We start from the raw sequence: 17548 nt of genomic DNA on the forward strand, positions 1-17548 counted from the left end.
ACAACCTCTTTCAGACTGTTGTTAAAAAGGCAACAAAACCTCTGTAAAAAAAATTAAGAGAAGAATAATGTGCATTTAATGAGAAATGAACTATCATATTTTCTTTTATATATAACGACAAAGCCATTTGCCCGATATGTAGTAAAAGTAGTGTGTATTTTTAAGGCGTTCGCCCTTAAAATACATTGTGAATTACACCACTAGAGTTAATTGTGCCAAGGATACGTGCGGCTGGCTAACATTACGACGTGTTTCCGTAACACACCTGTTGTCCCTGTTCACCTGGAGAGGGTTTCGGGGGGTCAATACCCCCTCAGCCTGGTCTGTGACCAGGCCTAGCGGTGAATCAGGGCCTGATTAACCAGGCTGTTGCTGCTGGCCGCACGTACACTGACGTAAGAACCACAGCCCGGCTGGTCAGGTACTAAGTGCCTGTCCAATGCCTTCTTGAAGACACTGCTCAAATTCTGATTGGTACAATACAGTGTATATAAGAATGTTACACAATTACATATGAAACTCGCTAATTTGCGGACCAGTGTCACTAGTAGAAATAATAATAATAATAATAATAATAATAATAATAATAATATAATAATAATAATAATAATAATATATAGAAAGCCGCTTGTTATACTGAGCATTTCGGGCAAATTAGGTCAGTTTTGTCCCAGGATGCGACCCACACCAGTTGACTGACACCCAGGTACCCATTTCACACTGATGGGTGAACAGAGACAGCAGGTGTCTTATGGAAACACGTCCCTAATGTTATCCAGCCGTACCGGAGGCTCGAACTCCAGACCTCAGTGTGTGAGCTGAGTGCGCTACCGATCGAGCTATGGGACACCTATATGATGAAATTAATCTGCTGGATTTATGACCAAAGTCGCAGGCACCACGTACATTTATGCTTCTGAGTGTACGTAGATGATCACATTATTTAACATTACTGGACTACACAGGGTATACCTCTAGGGTGTGCCAGGGGTCAGCGCCCCCATGGCCCGATCCATGACCAGTAATGTTAAATAAGTAACTAAATAAATACGTAAGTAAATAAGTAATAAGTAAGTATATTTAGGTGCAGGTTCACATGTGCCCAGTTACACAAATTTGGGTGATTATAATTATCACACACAGTAACATATGGACTTATCCGCCCCTGTCTTGGATCCAGTCTGTGTGCCTTCCATTACACCAGGTACTGTTTGACCCATACTAGTTAAGAGCTCCTCTCATGCATTTATTTATTTATTTATTTATTTATTTATTTCCAATTTGAGCACACATACAGAGGTACAAAAAAATACAGATAAGAGCAGCATGCCAAAGCCACTTATACTATGCATAGCATTACGGGCTGGCTTAAAATTAACTTAAGATTAACTAAGCAATGATGAAATCAGTGATAAAACATTAATGTAAACAGATTACTATAAAGCACAAGTGAGTATTACAAAGACAGGTCATATGGTTGCATGCATTGTTGTACATTCAGTCGTATGAAGTATTCTGTTAGGTAGTGTGTTTAAAAAATAATAAAGTTAGATTCGGTTTTAGGTTTAACATTTATGTGATATAATTGTGAGAAACATTTAAGATATACAATTTATAAGGTTCAGTTATTCAGTATTTATTTGGTTTTGGGTGAGTAAGTGATCTTTGAGAAGAGACTTGAATTTATAAACAGGTAGTGTTTCTTTTATATTTACAGGTAATGAATTCCAGATTTTAGGGCCTTTTATGTGCATTGAGTTTTTGCATAGTGTGAGATGGACACGAGGAACATCAAAGAGTGATCTGTGCCTTGTGTTATGGTCATGTGTTCTGTTGAGGTTGGCAAGGAGATGTTTGAGGGGAGGGTTAATATCAGAGTTAAGTGTTCTATGTATGTAATAGGTGCAGTAATAAGTATGGATGTTTTGTATGGTGAGTAGGTTTAGTGTATTGAATATTGGTGGAGTGTGCTGCCTGTAGTGAGAATTTGTTATCATTCTAACTGCAGCCTTTTGTTGGGTAATTAGTGGTCTGAGATGGTTAATTGTTGTTGAGCCCCATGCACAAATTCCATAGGTGAGATAGGGGTAAATAAGAGAGTGATATAGGGCCAGGAGGGCTGACTGTGGAACGTAGTACCGTATCTTCGATAGTATGCCTACAGTCTTTGAAATTTTCTTAGAAATTTGTTGTATATGTGTATGAAATTTGAGTCTATTATCAAGGTGGATTCCTAAGAATTTTCCCTCTGTTAGTTTTGTGATAGGTGATCCGTTTATCATTATGTTAAGAGGGACATCTGTAGCTCTGTTACCAAACTGAATGAAGTAGGTTTTGTCAATGTTTAGTGTAAGTTTGTTAGTCCTCATCCAGGTAGATATTTTCTGTAATTCGGTGTTTACAGTATTGGCTAGCGTGACTGGGCTCGGGTGAGAGAAGACGTATGTAGTGTCATCTGCAAAAAGTGTGGGTTTGAGTAATTGCGAAGCATTTGGTAGGTCATTTATGTATAGGAGAAAGAGAAGAGGGCCAAGGACACTTCCCTGTGGGACACCAACTGTAATTGGTTGCGCAGAAGAGTTTGCCCCATTTGCGTACACATATTGGCTTCTGTTGCTGAGGTATGACTTGAGGTAGTTGAGGGAGTGCCCTCTTATACCATAGTGTGACAATTTTACGTGGAGCAAGTCATGGTCAACTGTATCAAAAGCTTTACGTAAGTCAATGAAGATCCCCAGTGGGACTTCTTTTTTCTCTATTGCTGTGTATATATGTTCTAGCATGTGTATAATAGCATCATTAGTATTTTTATTAGGCCTGAATCCAAATTGGCAGGGGTTGAGTATGTTTTGGGAGATAAGGTAGGAGTTGATTCGTTTGTGAATTAATTTTTCGAAGATTTTTGAGAGAGGGTGTAAGTTGGACATTGGCCTATAGTTATTCAACTCTGTTTGGTCTCCTCCTTTGTGGATCGGGGTGACCCTTGCTATTTTGAGTACTGTAGGGAAGGTGGAGGATTCAATGGATTTGTTAAAGAGTGTTGCAATGATTGGTGATAGCACTTGTGACACTTTTTTGTATATAAAGGGTGGTAAGGTATTTAAATCTCCTGCCTTGTTTTTTAGTGCGTTGATAATAAGGGAGACTTCGTATGGGTTAGTCGGAGCTAGGAACAGTGTGTTCGGGTAGTTAAGTAAGTAAGTAAGTAAGTAAGTTTATTCAGGTATACAGTTACATAGAGCAGTATGTGTAGAGAACCTATTCAGACAGAGTGACTTATTTCCATTGTCATTGGGAGTATCATGTATCTGTAATGATCCTACTCGTGTAGTAAAAATCTCTAAGATTTGTTGGGTAAGTTTATTTAGGTACAGGTACACATAAGTACAATTGTCATATATAGTAACATTTGTGTAAATTACCTAGAATAACCCCCCCCCCCGCAAAAAAGGGGGGGGGTGTTTGAAAAGGTAACTTCGTTGTATCTAAAGACGGTAAAAATCTTAGCGAAATCAGGTACTAACGTATACGAATTAGTTAACGAATACTTTGCGTTTCGCTAAGTAATTACCAAAAATAATTGTTATTTCTGTTTTTATTCAAGATTTATATTAAATTTAACCAACAAATTTTAATATTTACATTCAGAAAACACCTTGGCGTTATCCATTCGAATTAGATAAATGAACTTGGCTTCGGCTTTGGTTGTCGCAAAATATTGGACTTTATTTTTGAACTAAACAAATTAGAAAATATTACAAGCTCTTTATAAAATTACTAGTCGATTATATTATGATAAATTATATAAATAAAAAGCAAGTTAATATATTTCTTAGAGAATTACGATGAATGAAGACGTACGAACACGAGCAATACGAGTGAGTAGCATTGGGTGGGGTTCATTAGTGGAGTCAAATATCGGGTAAAAAATGAAGAATATATTGTCTTCCATTGTTTTTTCTGCGCTGATCTCTGTGGGTAAGTAATGTAGATACTTGCTGGGGTTGTCTATGGCGCAGAAACAGTGCTAAACCTCGTAAAAGTTGCTATATTGGCCGTTGTTGTGGCCACTGACACCTGTTTGATTCTTTACAACTTTTTTCTTCCTATAATTATTCCTTGATGTTGGTGAGGGGCTCTTGATTTAGGGAATTGGATCTGTGATCCAGTTCCCCGAATTAAGCCTGAATGCCTTCCACATTCCCCCCCAGGCGCTGTATAATCCTCTGGGTTTAGCGCTTCCCCCTTGATAATAATAATTCCTATAATTATTATTCCTTCAAAGATGCTGGCAAAGGACTCTTGATCTTTACTTAAAACCTCATAACCAGCCATTCCCCATCACTGTAGCTTCATTAAGTATCTATGTTCTCTTGTGAGGGGAAGATACCTGTTATAATTATTATAGTTATGATTATAATAATAGTAATTAGGTCTCTTCCTGAACTGGAAGAGAGTTAAAAGGTACCTGATGAATGAAGCTACAGAAAGCTATAAGGTACCTAATGAAGCTACAGAAAGCTATAAGGTACCTAATGAAGCTACAGAAAGCTATAAGGTACCTAATGAAGCTACAGAAAGCTATAAGGTACCTAATGAAGCTACAGAAAGCTATAAGGTACCTAATGAAGCTACAGAAAGCTATAAGGTACCTAATGAAGCTACAGAAAGCTGTAAGGTAACTAATGAAGCTACAGAAAGCTATAAGGTACCTAATGAAGCTACAGAAAGCTATAAGGTACCTAATGAAGCTACAGAAAGCTATAAGGTACCTAATAAATGAAGCTACAGAAAGCTATAAGGTGCCTAATAAATGAAGCTAAAGAAAGCTATAAGGTACCTAATAAATGAAGCTACAGAAAGCTATAAGGTACCTGATGAAAGAAGCTACAGAAAGCTATAAGGTACCTGATGAATGAAGCTACAGAAAGCTATAAGGTACCTAATAAATGATGCTACAGAAAGCTATAAGGTACCTAATAAATGAAGCTACAGAAAGCTATAAGGTACCTAATAAATGAAGCTACAGAAAGCTATAAGGTACCTAATAAATGAAGCTACAGAAAGCTATAAGGTACCTAATAAATGAAGCTACAGAAAGCTATAAGGTACCTAATAAATGAAGCTACAGAAAGCTATAAGGCACCTAATAAATGAAGTTACAGAAAGCTATAAGGTACCTAATGAAGCTACAGAAAGCTATAAGGTACCTAATAAATGAAGTTACAGAAAGCTATAAGGTACCTAATGATTGAATACAGAAGGGGAGGAGAGTGATTTCTTGTATAGTTAATATTCAGGTACCTATTATTGTAAGTGGGTAAGTTTATTTAGGTACAGGTACACATAGAGTTACAAATTATCATACATAGCAGCATATATGTAGATTACCTAGGATAACCCAAAAAAAGTCAGTGACTTATTTCCATTGTGGTCCTTGTAATAACTTATTATTTAAAGCCTAACTATAAGTTACAGTAGAAATCAGTCATGATTGTAGCCTTAAAAGTTAAAAGAGCTAAATAACTTAAGTGTGTGAAAATTAGTTACAATAAAAGGGGATATATTAGGAATAAGGTAAGCCAAATCATTTTTAATCAAATTAAAAAGAGGATTGGGTCACAGTAATAGGTACATGGAGATCCTGGTCCCAGATCTTCTCACTGCCATAACAATATACTGGAGTGAGAGATAAGGGAGGGTCTTGGTTTGATTCCCAGCAAGGGTAGAAACATTGGGCATGTTTCTTTACACCGGTTGTCTGTGTTACCCATCAGCAAAATTTGTACCTGGGTGTTAGTCGACTGGTGTGGGTAGCATCCTGGGACGAAACTGACCTAATTTGCCCGAAATGCTCTGCATAACAAGAGGCTTTCTATATAGTGGTATGTCATTGATGTTACATGGAGTTTATCTGGAGAGAGTTCCAGGGATCAACGCCCCCACGGCCCGGTCTTTGACCAGGCTTCATGGTGGACCAGAGCCTGATCAACCAGGCTGTTACTGCTGGCTGCACGCAATCCAACGTATGAGCCACAGCCCGGCTGGTCAGGTACCAACTTTAGGTGCTTGTCCAGTGCCTGCTTGAAGACAGTCAGGGGTCTATTGGTAATCCTCCTTATGTATGCTGGGAGGCAGTTGAACAGTCTTGGGCCCCTGACACTTATTGTGTTGTCTCTTAACGTGCTAGTGACACCTCTGCTTTTTATTGGGGGGACGTTGCATCGCCTGCCGAGCCTTTTGCTTTCGTAGTGAGTGATTTTCGTGTGCAAGTTTGGTACTAGTCCCTCTAGGATTTTCCAGGTGTATATAATCATGTATCTCTCCCGCCTGCATTCCAGGGAGTACAGGTTCAGGAACTTCAAGTGCTCCCAGTAATTGAGGTGTTTTATATCTGTTATGCGTGCCGTGAAGGTTCTCTGTACATTTTCTAGGTCAGCAATTTCACCTGCCTTGAAAGGTGCTGTTAGTGTGCAGCAATATTCCAGCCTAGATAGAACAAGTGACCTGAAGAGTGTCATCATGGGCTTGGCATCCCTAGTTTTGAAGGTTCTTATTATCCATCCTGTCATTTTTCTAGCAGATGCGATTGATACAATGTTATGGTCCTTGAAGGTGAGATCCTCCAACTTGATCACTCCCAGGTCTTTGACGTTAGTTTTTCGTTCTATTTTGTAGCTGTGGTCTGTAAACTTTGTACATGTACTTGTAGTAAATAAAGATATCATTATTATTATTAAGTGCAAAGTAAACCCAGTGAGGAGCAGGGGTGTGGTGGGCACAATAAGGGAACACTGTATCAATATTCGTGGCCCAAGACTATTCAACATCTTACCAGAAGCTATCAGAAACATGGCTGGAACAAGTGTTGAAGTCTTTGAGAGAAAACTGGACAAGTATCAAATGGAAACTGGATCATTGCCTCTGCCAAGTGCCACCAAACTGGAATGAACACATCGGCCAGTGGGCTGACAAGAGCTAGAGTCTAATTAAACAGCCAAGTAGCAGAAAATCTTGGCCACATGCCAAGCTGTGAATATAGGATAATTCTTGAAAATAGTTACTGATATATCACAGGCACAAGTCTGGGTCCTTTTATATGTGAGCCGAGCATGCTACCAAACTGTGCAACTCAGGAGGATTAATTACTGAAGATAATCCAAGAAAGTTAAGCAGTATGGTTTATTTATGCTTCTGGCCCTAAATTTTAACCTGAAAAACAAGATGTGAAAATATTTCAGTTTTATATTATGATAAGATTTGTTCGGAGTTTTTAACTCACAGGGTTAACAACCCAGGATAACCCATTACAATCAGTGCATCTTCAGAGACTTTCTTGTCTTATTTCCATTAGAATCCTTCAATCTTTCCCCCCAGAATGCGACCCACACCGGTTGACTAACACCTAGGTACCTACATACTACTAGGTAAACGGGCAGCAAGTGTGAGGAACTATGCCCAGTGTTTCCACCTGTGCCAGGGATTGAATCATGGTCACTCAGTATGTACGGTGAGTGCACTGCCAACTGAAGGTGGTTAAAAAGATGTTTATTAAATACAGTGGACCCCCGGTTAACGATTTTAATCCGTGCAAGAGGGCTCATCGTTATGCGAAATAATCGTTATGCGAATTAATTTTCCCCATAAGAAATAATGGAAATAAAATTAATCCGTGCAAGACGCCCAAAAGTATGAAAAAAAATTTTTTTTACCACATGAAATGTTAATTTTAATACACACAAACTGAAAAAGGCATGCACAATTACATGACACTTACTTTTATTGAAGATCTGGTGATGATTGATGGGATGGGAGGAGGGGAGAGCATTATCTTCTTACTGTTTAGAAGGGGAATCCCCTTCCATTAGGACTTGAGGTAGCAAGTCCTTTTCTGGGGTTACTTCCCTTCTTCTTTTAATGCCACTAGGACCAGCTTCAGAGTCACTGGACCTCTGTCGCACAACAAATCTGTCCATAGAGCTCTGTACCTCCCGTTTCTTCAAGACTTTCCTAAAATGGGCCATAACATTGTCATTGAAATAGTCACAAGCACGGCTTGCAACAGCTGTGTCAGGGTGATTTTCATCTATAAAGGTTTGCAGTTCAAACCACTCTGCACACATTTCCTTAATCTTTGAAGTAGGCACAATGGATTCCACAACTGGCATAGGCTTCTCAGGGTTAGCCCCAAACCCTTCAAAATCTTTCTTAATTTCCATACTAATTCTCACCCTTTTTACCACAGGGTTGGCACTAGAAGCTTTCTTGGGGCCCATGGTCACTTATTTTCCAGAAACACCACCGAAAACACTGTAATAATACGAAATATTCCGAGTGTATGCTTGGATGTTACCGCGGAGGCTGGCTGGTAAACAATGGGACAGCCGGCACATGTGAGGGCACATTGGACGCGTCTCGGACGAAAATCGGTATGCGGGTTTTTAATCGGTATGCGGGGCAAAAATTTTGCGATAAAAGTAATCGTTATGCGGAAAAATCGCTATGCGATGCCATCGTTATGCGGGGGTCCACTGTACTATTTTTTTTTATTAACACCCCAGCCATTTCCCACCAAAACAGGAGAAACACTTTCATTATTATTCATTCAATCATTGTCTTGCCAGAGGCATGCATGCATATCTCCATCCAAAATACTGTAGCTTATAAAATAAAATTGGAAAAAACTGGGTAAAATACAGTAGAAATCTACTGTACCATCTTATTTTTCACCATACAACAGGAATCGTATTTTACTGGGTAATGTATTAAGGACCCCAGGAAAAATAAGTCTGTCTGATTTTTTTTTTTTTTTTGGGGGGGGGGGCTACCTGGTTACCTGGAGGTTATTCCGGGGATCAACGCCCCCGCGGCCCGGTCCACGACCAGGCATATCCCACATACCAGGCATATCCCACTGAGGTAATACATATGTTACTATGGATGATAATTGTACTTGTGTACCTGTACCTAAATAAATGTACTTATCTGTCGGCATAAACTAAGAGTTACCAAATTCCAGCTTCCAGTATCTGGTGCTACAGATGTGTTGGCTCCCATCCAGGATGTGGATTGTATGACTTTGATTGGCGCTATTACTGGAGTTACAGCTGTCCAGATCCTGAAGACAAGTGTGTCAAGATCATAGAACAGAAGGGAGGTAAGTCTCGCCCATTATATCATTCAAAGGGAGCACCTTGATGCTGGCAAAGAGCTCTTGATCTAGATAATTGAGGATAACCTCCCCTTCCTTATATCAGATCTCTTTACCATCAATTCCCCAGGTGCTATATGACCCATGTGGGTTTAGAGCTTCCCCTTTAATAATAAATTTCCATTATAGCCTAGACAGGACTCGCATCTAGCCTAGAGAGGACTTGCAGCAATGGTTTTAAGCTGGAAAAATTAAGATTCAGGAAGGATATAGGAAAACACTTGTTTGGTAATAGAGTTGTGAATGATTGGAACAAACTCCCGAGTACCATTATAGAAGCTAAGACGTGTAGTTTTAAAAATAGGTTAGATAAATTCATGAGTGGGTGTGAGTTGGACTTGACTAGCTGGTGCTATGGGTCATATGCCGTGCTCCTTCCTTAGGTGTAGGTGACCTGACTGGGTGGGCTCTTGGTCTAAGCCAGGGGTTGACATGGACCTGCCCTGCATGGGCCAGTAAGCCTGTTGCAGTGTTCCTTCTTTCTTATGTTCTAAAACCTGTTTTGAGCATTCCATTGGTCAGTAATTTATTTCCCAGTATACAGCCTCTCCTCACTTAGTGACGTACTCGTTTACCAATGCCCGTACTTATGATGGGCTCTCTGACCAGTATCCATACCTAAATAATGTATATTAGAACTGATTTCCTCTATTCTGTTTATTACAATATACAGTACACTAATGTACAGTGGACCCCCAGTATTCGATGGCATCGGTATTCGATAAATCCGGTATTCAATGCATTATATCGCAAAAATTTTGCCTCGGTATCCGATCGAAAACCCGGTATTCGATACGATTCGTACGAGACGTGTCCACGTGTGGCTTGAACTGCTCCGTGTGTGCCAGTGTTTACAAGCCAGCCAGTGTGCGCGCATCTAAGGATACATTCGGTACATTCCACATTATCACTGTTTTTGGTGCTTGTTTCTGGAAAATAAGTCACCATGGGCCCCAAGAAAGCTTCTAGTGCCAACCCTTCGAGAAAAAAGGTGCTAATGACTATTGAAATGAAGAAAGAGATACTGTAATTGCAAAGTACGAAAGTGGAGTGCGTGTATCGGAGTTGGTCAGGTTGTACTATAATAAACCCCAATCAACCATCTTTACTATAGTGACCAGGAAAACGGCAATCAAGGAAGCTGTTCTTGCAAAAGGTGCAACTGTCATTACGAAACAGCGACCGCAAGTGTTAGAAAATGTTGAGAGACTGTTATTGGTGTGGATAAATGAAAAACAGATAGCAGGACATAGCATCTCTCAAGTGATCATTTGTGAAAAGGCTAGGCAGTTGCATGACGATTTGGTAAAGAAATTGCCTGCAACTAGTGCTGATGTGAGTGAATTTAAGGCCAGCAAAGGTTGGTTTGAAAGATTTAAGAATCGTAGTGGCATACATAGGTAAGTGTCAATTATTCTATTGTTATTGTAATTATTCTATTGCATTATACTTAATATTTCATGTAGTAAATTTTTTTTTTTTTCATACTTTTCGGTGTCTTGCACGGATTAATTTGATTTCCATTATTTCTTATGAGGAAAATTGATTCGCTTTTCGATATTTTCGGTATTTGATGAGCTCTCAGGAACGGATTAATATCGAATACCGGGGGTCCACTGTATAAATATTTAAAAATACATATTTTTTTTTTATTTTTTTTATTATCACACTGGCCGATTCCCACCAAGGCAGGGTGGCCCGAAAAAGAAAAACTTTCACCATCATTCACTCCATCACTGTCTTGCCAGAAGGGTGCTTTACACTACAGTTTTTAAACTGCAACATTAACACCCCTCCTTCAGAGTGCAGGCACTGTACTTCCCATCTCCAGGACTCAAGTCCGGCCTGCCGGTTTCCCTGAACCCCTTCATAAATGTTACTTTGCTCACACTCCAACAGCATGTCAAGTATTAAAAAACCATTTGTCTCCATTCACTTCACTACATGTATACCAGAAATGTTATAAATGGTGCAGAGGTGACATTAAAACAATATCAAAGATGGTTGACACAAACCCATTATACAGTAGTATGCTCCTCACTTAACAACGAATTCATTTACCGATGTGGTCTTAGGAACAGAAATCCATCGTTAAGTGAGGAGAGGCTGTACTGTCTTCCGGAGCTTATATTTTTGAAATTTGAAGATTTATTTTCATTAATAATAATATTATCTTTATTTACTTCAAGTACATGTACATGGTATACAGGCCCAGCTGACATCAATGACATACTGCTGTATAGAAAGCCCCTTGTTATGCAGAGCTTTTTAGGCAAATTAAGTCTGTTTTGTCCCAGGATGCAACCCACACCAGTCGACTAACACCCAGGTGCCCATTTTACTGATGGGCATACAGGGACAGCAGGTGGCTTATGGAAACACATCCCTAATGTTTTCCAGCCGTACTGGAGGAGATTTGAACTCCAGACCTCAGTGTGTGAGCTGAGTGCGCTAGCGATCGAGCTACATTACTGATTACATTAATTCATATCTTGAAAACAAGGAATTTGATTATTAGAATTTTATTTACTAAAATAACAAGCATTATAAACTTTTATGCAAGTAGTTCAGTAAATTAACATTTTTATTATTTGAATAAGAGAATATAAACGAAGTTTTACCTGTTTGATATGACTTGAGCTCTCATGCTTGTTCTACTTGCTTGTATTACTGTATTCTACCATATTCAGCTGTATCAGTGAAAGTGAATAAATTTTTTTAAATTGTTCGATACTAAAACATTATAATACAAAAATTATTAAAAAATAAAGTGTTATAAAAGAAAGTTAGCACAGTTGAGCTGCCTTGGTAGTAAAGAAGTTTTTACTAAAATGTGTAGAATGTATGTATGTCATTATTTTATATTCCTTCACTGAAATTTTGAACGATTCTTTCAAATACGTAAAAGTAAATTTTCAGTGAATCATTGTGAAAGTTCACATGGCTATATGTCTTAGCTATTGCTTTAAGAGCACTGATATTGAAGAATGTTGAAGAATCAAGAGTTCCAGTAAAACCACACCTCACAATTTTACACAAATCGAGGGCTAACTTGTGTGTGGTTTCCAATCTTTACAGTGGATGTCATGGTGACGCGTGACTGCCTTAGCAATCTGGAGGGTCATCGTAGAGATATCCCAGCTGACCGGTATGAAGGCTGCCGCCGCTCTGCCAAAGATCCCATGCTTGGAGAGTACATATTCCCTTCCATCCCTGAGATTGACCATAAGAGGTGAGGGTTGTGCTTGTTTAATTTCTTAGATTAAGGTCAGGAATAGTAAAAGACAGAATATAAAATTGAAGTAAAACAATCAATGAAAACATTACAATGCTTTAGCTCATTATTAAGATACCGAGACAGAATGCCTAGGTGAATGTTATGTCCAACATACGCTATCAGAGCAGTTCTCGGTGAGTATTTAAACATTTTTTTTTTTTTGAAGCACAGCAGTCCCTCAGTTTAATGGACCTTGATATAATGGACTTTTGAAATACTGGACAAAATCCACAAGGCCAGTTGATTTTGAAATACATACATAGTGGACAAAGTCCATTGGTTACAGAAGTGTTAGTTATTGTTATGATCATGGCAAAACAGTCTCATTTCTATACATATACTGAAATACCAATAATGGCCATTTTTATTCCCTATTAGTCTATTAACCCTTTCACTATTCACACCCTGGAATTAACCCTTTCACTGTCCACACCCTGAAATTAACCCTTTCACTGTTGACACTCTGAAATTAACTCTTTCACTGTGCATTACATAGAACGATGTCATTGATGCATTTCTACACCACGAGCTGTGAGAGGTTAATTTTGGCCTAGATAAGAGAGAATGGGTCTGTACGGTGAGTGTGCATGGTATAAAAAAAATCCTGCCCTATGTGGTGCATGATGGGGAATTCAAAACTGTGACCATGTGTACGTTGTAAAATAGCGATTTTGAGGTATTTTCTCGGATGGTTTTTATGGTTTTGTTAGCTGTTTCTTGGTATCATTTGATAGAATGGAAGACATACTATTGAAATAGAGATGATTTTGATTGGGTTCAGGACTGGAAGTAGCTTGAAATTGAGCTCAAAAGTAGTGGAAATATTTTATTTTTGCCAATATTCCAGAGGATGGGTAAGACCCCCACAACCCTCATTCTGTTTTATGGGTTTTTAATGGGTATGATTCAGTTATTGGGATGCTGTAAACCATGAGGAATCTTTCCTAGTTATATTTGATTATCCAAGAAATAGAGTAAATCCTCTATTTTCTTGTGACTAAGAATTCAAAATAGAAGGCCTGGGAACATGATTAATGAACAGAGGAAATGTTGTTTTAGTGCCAGGAATGTCTACATTTTTTTTTCAATGAACTGGCCATATTCCACCAAGGCAGGGTGACCCAAAAAGTTTTTCTTTTAAATTTAGTAATATATACAGGAAAAAGGGTTACTTGCTCCCAGCATTTTAGTCCCCTCTTACAACACGCATGGCTTATGGAAGAAGAATTCTTTTTCCACTTCACCACGGAGATATTGCTTATTATGGACTATTTTTAAATTGGTATTTTTTTAATCATGTAATATTGGCCAAATTACTTGTTTCTGTGCACTTTATAGGATAGTTGAAATAGTTGAATGGGTGGTTTCTTATGCTCAATCAATAGAACGGAAAGCATACTAGTGAAGTAGCTAAGAACTTGGTTGAATGGAACAATGGAATTGACTTTAAATAGGACTCAAAGTAGACAATATTGCTGATGTGTAAATTGCACCGAGACTGCTAACTTTGCGCCTGCATAATACTGTAAGTTTAACATCAGATTTCATACTTTTGGTGTCATTACCTTCAAAAGTAGATTCTTTACCATTTTGGAAGAAAAAATAGCTAGAAAAAAGTGGACACAGCCATATTAATTTCAGGGGTCTGAACAGTGAAAGGGTTAATATTGCTCTCAGTGCTGAATGACCTTTTATGGGCTTAACACCAACCTGGAGGCTTATATTTAGACTCTGACTGACTTCTACTCTCTTGATGCATACTCAAGGATTGGTTGCATGTTTATAATCAACAGTTCTGTTTCTTGAATGTCTTTCTAAATTTCTAAAGGCCTGGTCACAGGCTGGGCCGTGGAGGCGTTGACCCCTGGAACTCTCTCCAGGTAAACTCCAGGCTATGTTGACCAGCCTCTACTGTCCCACTGATTATACTGTATTCTGCTTGTGCACTTCAGAGGGCAGGGTTGATATGATGGTTACTCAATTTTTTTTGTTTTCCTTGATATCTAAGTTGTCCTTTTCTTATAGTTTAAGCATCTACTAGTGTACCTTCTCTTGCATTTGTTTCCAGAAAATTAACCAATATCTTTGTAGATAAATACTTACTAATCTTTCATCCCCTCTGTTTTCTATTTACAGTTGTGGCCTTTGTTTTCCCTGTTGACAGTCAGCTTTATCTATTCGTATTCATTCATGATCTTATGCGACTTAATGTAGCTAGTTTATTTTCACCATTGCACCACTCTATAGCAAATGTCATTGGCTGTTGTGCTGACTTACCTCTCATTACTCGTGTTACATGATGCACAGATACTTCACCACTTGTTATTCATATGCACTGGTACCCCACCACTTGTTACTCATATGTGCTGGTACCTCACCACTTGTTACTCATATGTGCTGGTACCTCACCACTTGTTACTCATATGCACTGGTACCTCTCACCATGTTATCCATATGTACTGATTCCTCACTACTTGATTTTCTTTATAATTACTGTGCTGTGTACCATTGTGCTCAGCTGCTATATATGTAGATTGTGTGAATGTCTCATCTTTCTAGTTACTTTTTTTTTTTAATACACTGGTAGATTAAAATGTTGTAGGCAGTAGGTTGGTAGACAGCAACCACCCAGGGAGGTACTACCGCCCTGCCAAGTGAGTGTAAAACGGAAACCTGTAATTGTTTTACATGATGGTAGGATTGCTGGTGTCTGTCTCATAAACATGCAAGATTTCAGGTACGTCTTGCTACTTCTGCTTACACTTAGGTCACACTACACATACATGTACAAACATATATATATACACACCCCTCTGGGTTTTCTTCTATTTTCTTTCTAGTTCTTGTTCTTATTTATTTCCTCTTATCTCCATGGCGAAGTGGAACAGAATTCTTCCTCCGTAAGCCATACGTGTTGTAAGAGGCTACTAAAATACCGGGAGCAAGGGGCTAGTAACCTCTTCTCCTGTATATATTACTAAATGTAAAAGGAGAAACTTTCGTTTTTCCTTTTGGGCCACCCTGCCTCGGTGGGATACGGCCTGTGTGTTGAAAGAAAAGAAGTGAGGAATCCTTCCTCTGTAAGCCATGCATATGTTGTAAGAGGTAGGTGGTAGATGTCTAGTGTTAAAAAAAAAATAAAATGTAAGTTTTCATATTTTTTCCAGAGAACATTACACCAATGTTACCTTCTGCTTCTGTGACTTTGATGAGAGATGCAACAGTGCTGCCAGTTTGATGGCCAGTATGATCTTGCTGAGTGCTTTGGCCTTCATGCATATCTCCATTTGGGGATAGTAACTTTTGTACAGTTACAAGATGAAATGATGATTCTAACAGAATGGTATACACACGATGAATAAAGGAGTGGTGTGCTTATCATTGATAGAGAGTAAATGGAAGGAAGTGGATCAGAGGACTTGAATCTGAAACAGCATATTAATATGAGGTAATATATATTTTTGTCATTTGTATGTTGTTGCTGATCAGTAGTATATAATGACTTAAATTTTGTTACTGCATTAACTCTGCTGTTTGAAATACAGTAATTTTTGCTAATCTCAGATATACAGTATTCCATGTGTATGCTTATTTTTCATAATTGATTTTTTAGAATGCAGTTGCAGAGTTTTATATTTATTTTTAAAAGGGACCATTCTAGTTAATTCATCCGTCCATTATTACTAATTATCCGTCCAGTGTTCTCAAGTTAGTGATAATGTCGGCAGTTGCATTTGTACTCATGAATGCCACTGCCTCCTTTCTTCCTCTGAAAGTGTTATCTGGAATCACTTGAAGATTATTGTTGTGCAAAGCTCAAAGATACTCTAAAAGAAATGATGTATTTTACATATACAGTGTACCCCCAACGTATGATGTCCAAAACCTACGTAAAAACCGACCTACGATGCATTTCAGTGTAAAAATTTGACCCCGACGTACAGTGAAAAACTCGACCTACAGCATTCGTCCTGTCCGCGTCCCCACTTGTCTGTCTGCCTGAGCAGGCCTGCCTTCAGTTAGTGTGCCAATGTTTACAGGCCAGAGCAGTCGCTCCCACGCATACATTCAGAACATTTTGTATTATTCCAGTGTTTTTAATGCTTCTAATTTCTAAATAAGCCACCATGGGCCCAAAGAAAGCTTCTAGTGCCAACCCTGTGGTAAAAAGGGTGAGAAATACTATCGTACCAAGGTAAGCTGCTGCTGCTGCACCACGGTCAGCTGCTGCTGCTGCTGCACCACGGTCAGCTGCTGCTGCACCATGGTCAGCTGTACTACTCGAAGACGTGGAGAGACTGTTGTTGGTGTGGTTTATCGAGAATACCGAGAAACAATTAACCCCAGAGGATTAGCCACCCAGGATAACCCAAGAAAGTCAGTGTGTCATCGAGGACTGATGAGGTTATTTCCAATGGGGTCCTTAACCCTTAAATGGTCCAAACGCATGTATACGTTTTTTCAACATCTGAAAGTATGTAAAAAAATGTAGATCTTCTTTTTTGTTTTGCATTTGAAAATGTGTAAAAAAACTTTTATCTACATTTTTTTTTTGTTATATTTGAAAATATGTAAAAAAAAGTAGATCTACTTTTGTAGCAATACGAATTTAAACGTCGATCTGTTTGGACCGTGTAAGGGTTAATCTTGTCTCCCAGGATGCGACCCACACCAGTCAACTAACACCCAGGTGAACAGGAAAAAATGCCTGGAACTAGTGTTCATATTGGTGAATTTAAGGCCAGCAAAGGTTGGTTTAAGAGATTTAAGAATCGTAGTGGCATACAGTGTGATAAGGCCTGTTCTGGAAGAAAATGCCAAACAGGACCTACATTACTCGGGAGGAAAAGGCACTCCCAGGACACAAACGGTGTCTCATCAGTCATCGCTACATCTTCAATAAAGGTGTCATTTATTCTTCATTTAGTAGAGTAGTACATGCACAATATATATTGTGCATGTACTACTCTACTATTGTGCATGTATCCTTCTTTTTTATGTGTAGGAAAATGTATATTTCATGTAGTAAAAAATTTTTTTCATACTTTTGGGTGTTTTGA

The 17548-nt window shown here is 38.7% G+C and overlaps 1 protein-coding gene across 2 annotated transcripts; it reads left to right on the forward strand.

Moving 5' to 3' along the window:
- The first annotated feature begins 3847 nt into the window (after nt 1–3847).
- crim (QVR superfamily protein crim) lies at nt 3848–16311 on the forward strand. 2 transcript variants are annotated; one of them, XM_053779267.2, is made up of 5 exons: nt 3873–3978; nt 7378–7510; nt 9020–9157; nt 12290–12443; nt 15656–16311. In XM_053779267.2, exons 2-5 carry the CDS (start codon nt 7504–7506, stop codon nt 15783–15785), a joined length of 429 nt encoding a protein of 142 aa, XP_053635242.1. In that variant the 5' UTR covers nt 3873–3978; nt 7378–7503; the 3' UTR covers nt 15786–16311. The 2 variants fall into 2 exon arrangements, with proteins under 2 accessions (XP_053635241.2, XP_053635242.1); XM_053779266.2 differs by lacking the exon at nt 7378–7510 and having other exon boundaries at nt 3848–3978.
- Nucleotides 16312–17548: the final 1237 nt, after the last annotated feature.

The sequence above is a fragment of the Cherax quadricarinatus genome, chromosome 29, assembly GCF_038502225.1.
Source record: "Cherax quadricarinatus isolate ZL_2023a chromosome 29, ASM3850222v1, whole genome shotgun sequence".
Taxonomy (NCBI): Eukaryota; Metazoa; Arthropoda; class Malacostraca; order Decapoda; family Parastacidae; genus Cherax; species Cherax quadricarinatus.

Excerpts from the sequence above, each read along its gene's own strand:
- crim (XM_053779266.2), top strand. The coding sequence starts at position 3,930 with ATGAAGAATATATTGTCTTCCATTGTTTTTTCTGCGCTGATCTCTGTG. Across the intron at positions 3,979-9,019 it reads TTCTGCGCTGATCTCTGTGG|CTTCCAGTATCTGGTGCTAC; the intron begins GTAAGTAATGTA and ends ACCAAATTCCAG. Across the intron at positions 12,444-15,655 it reads CCTGAGATTGACCATAAGAG|AGAACATTACACCAATGTTA; the intron begins GTGAGGGTTGTG and ends TATTTTTTCCAG.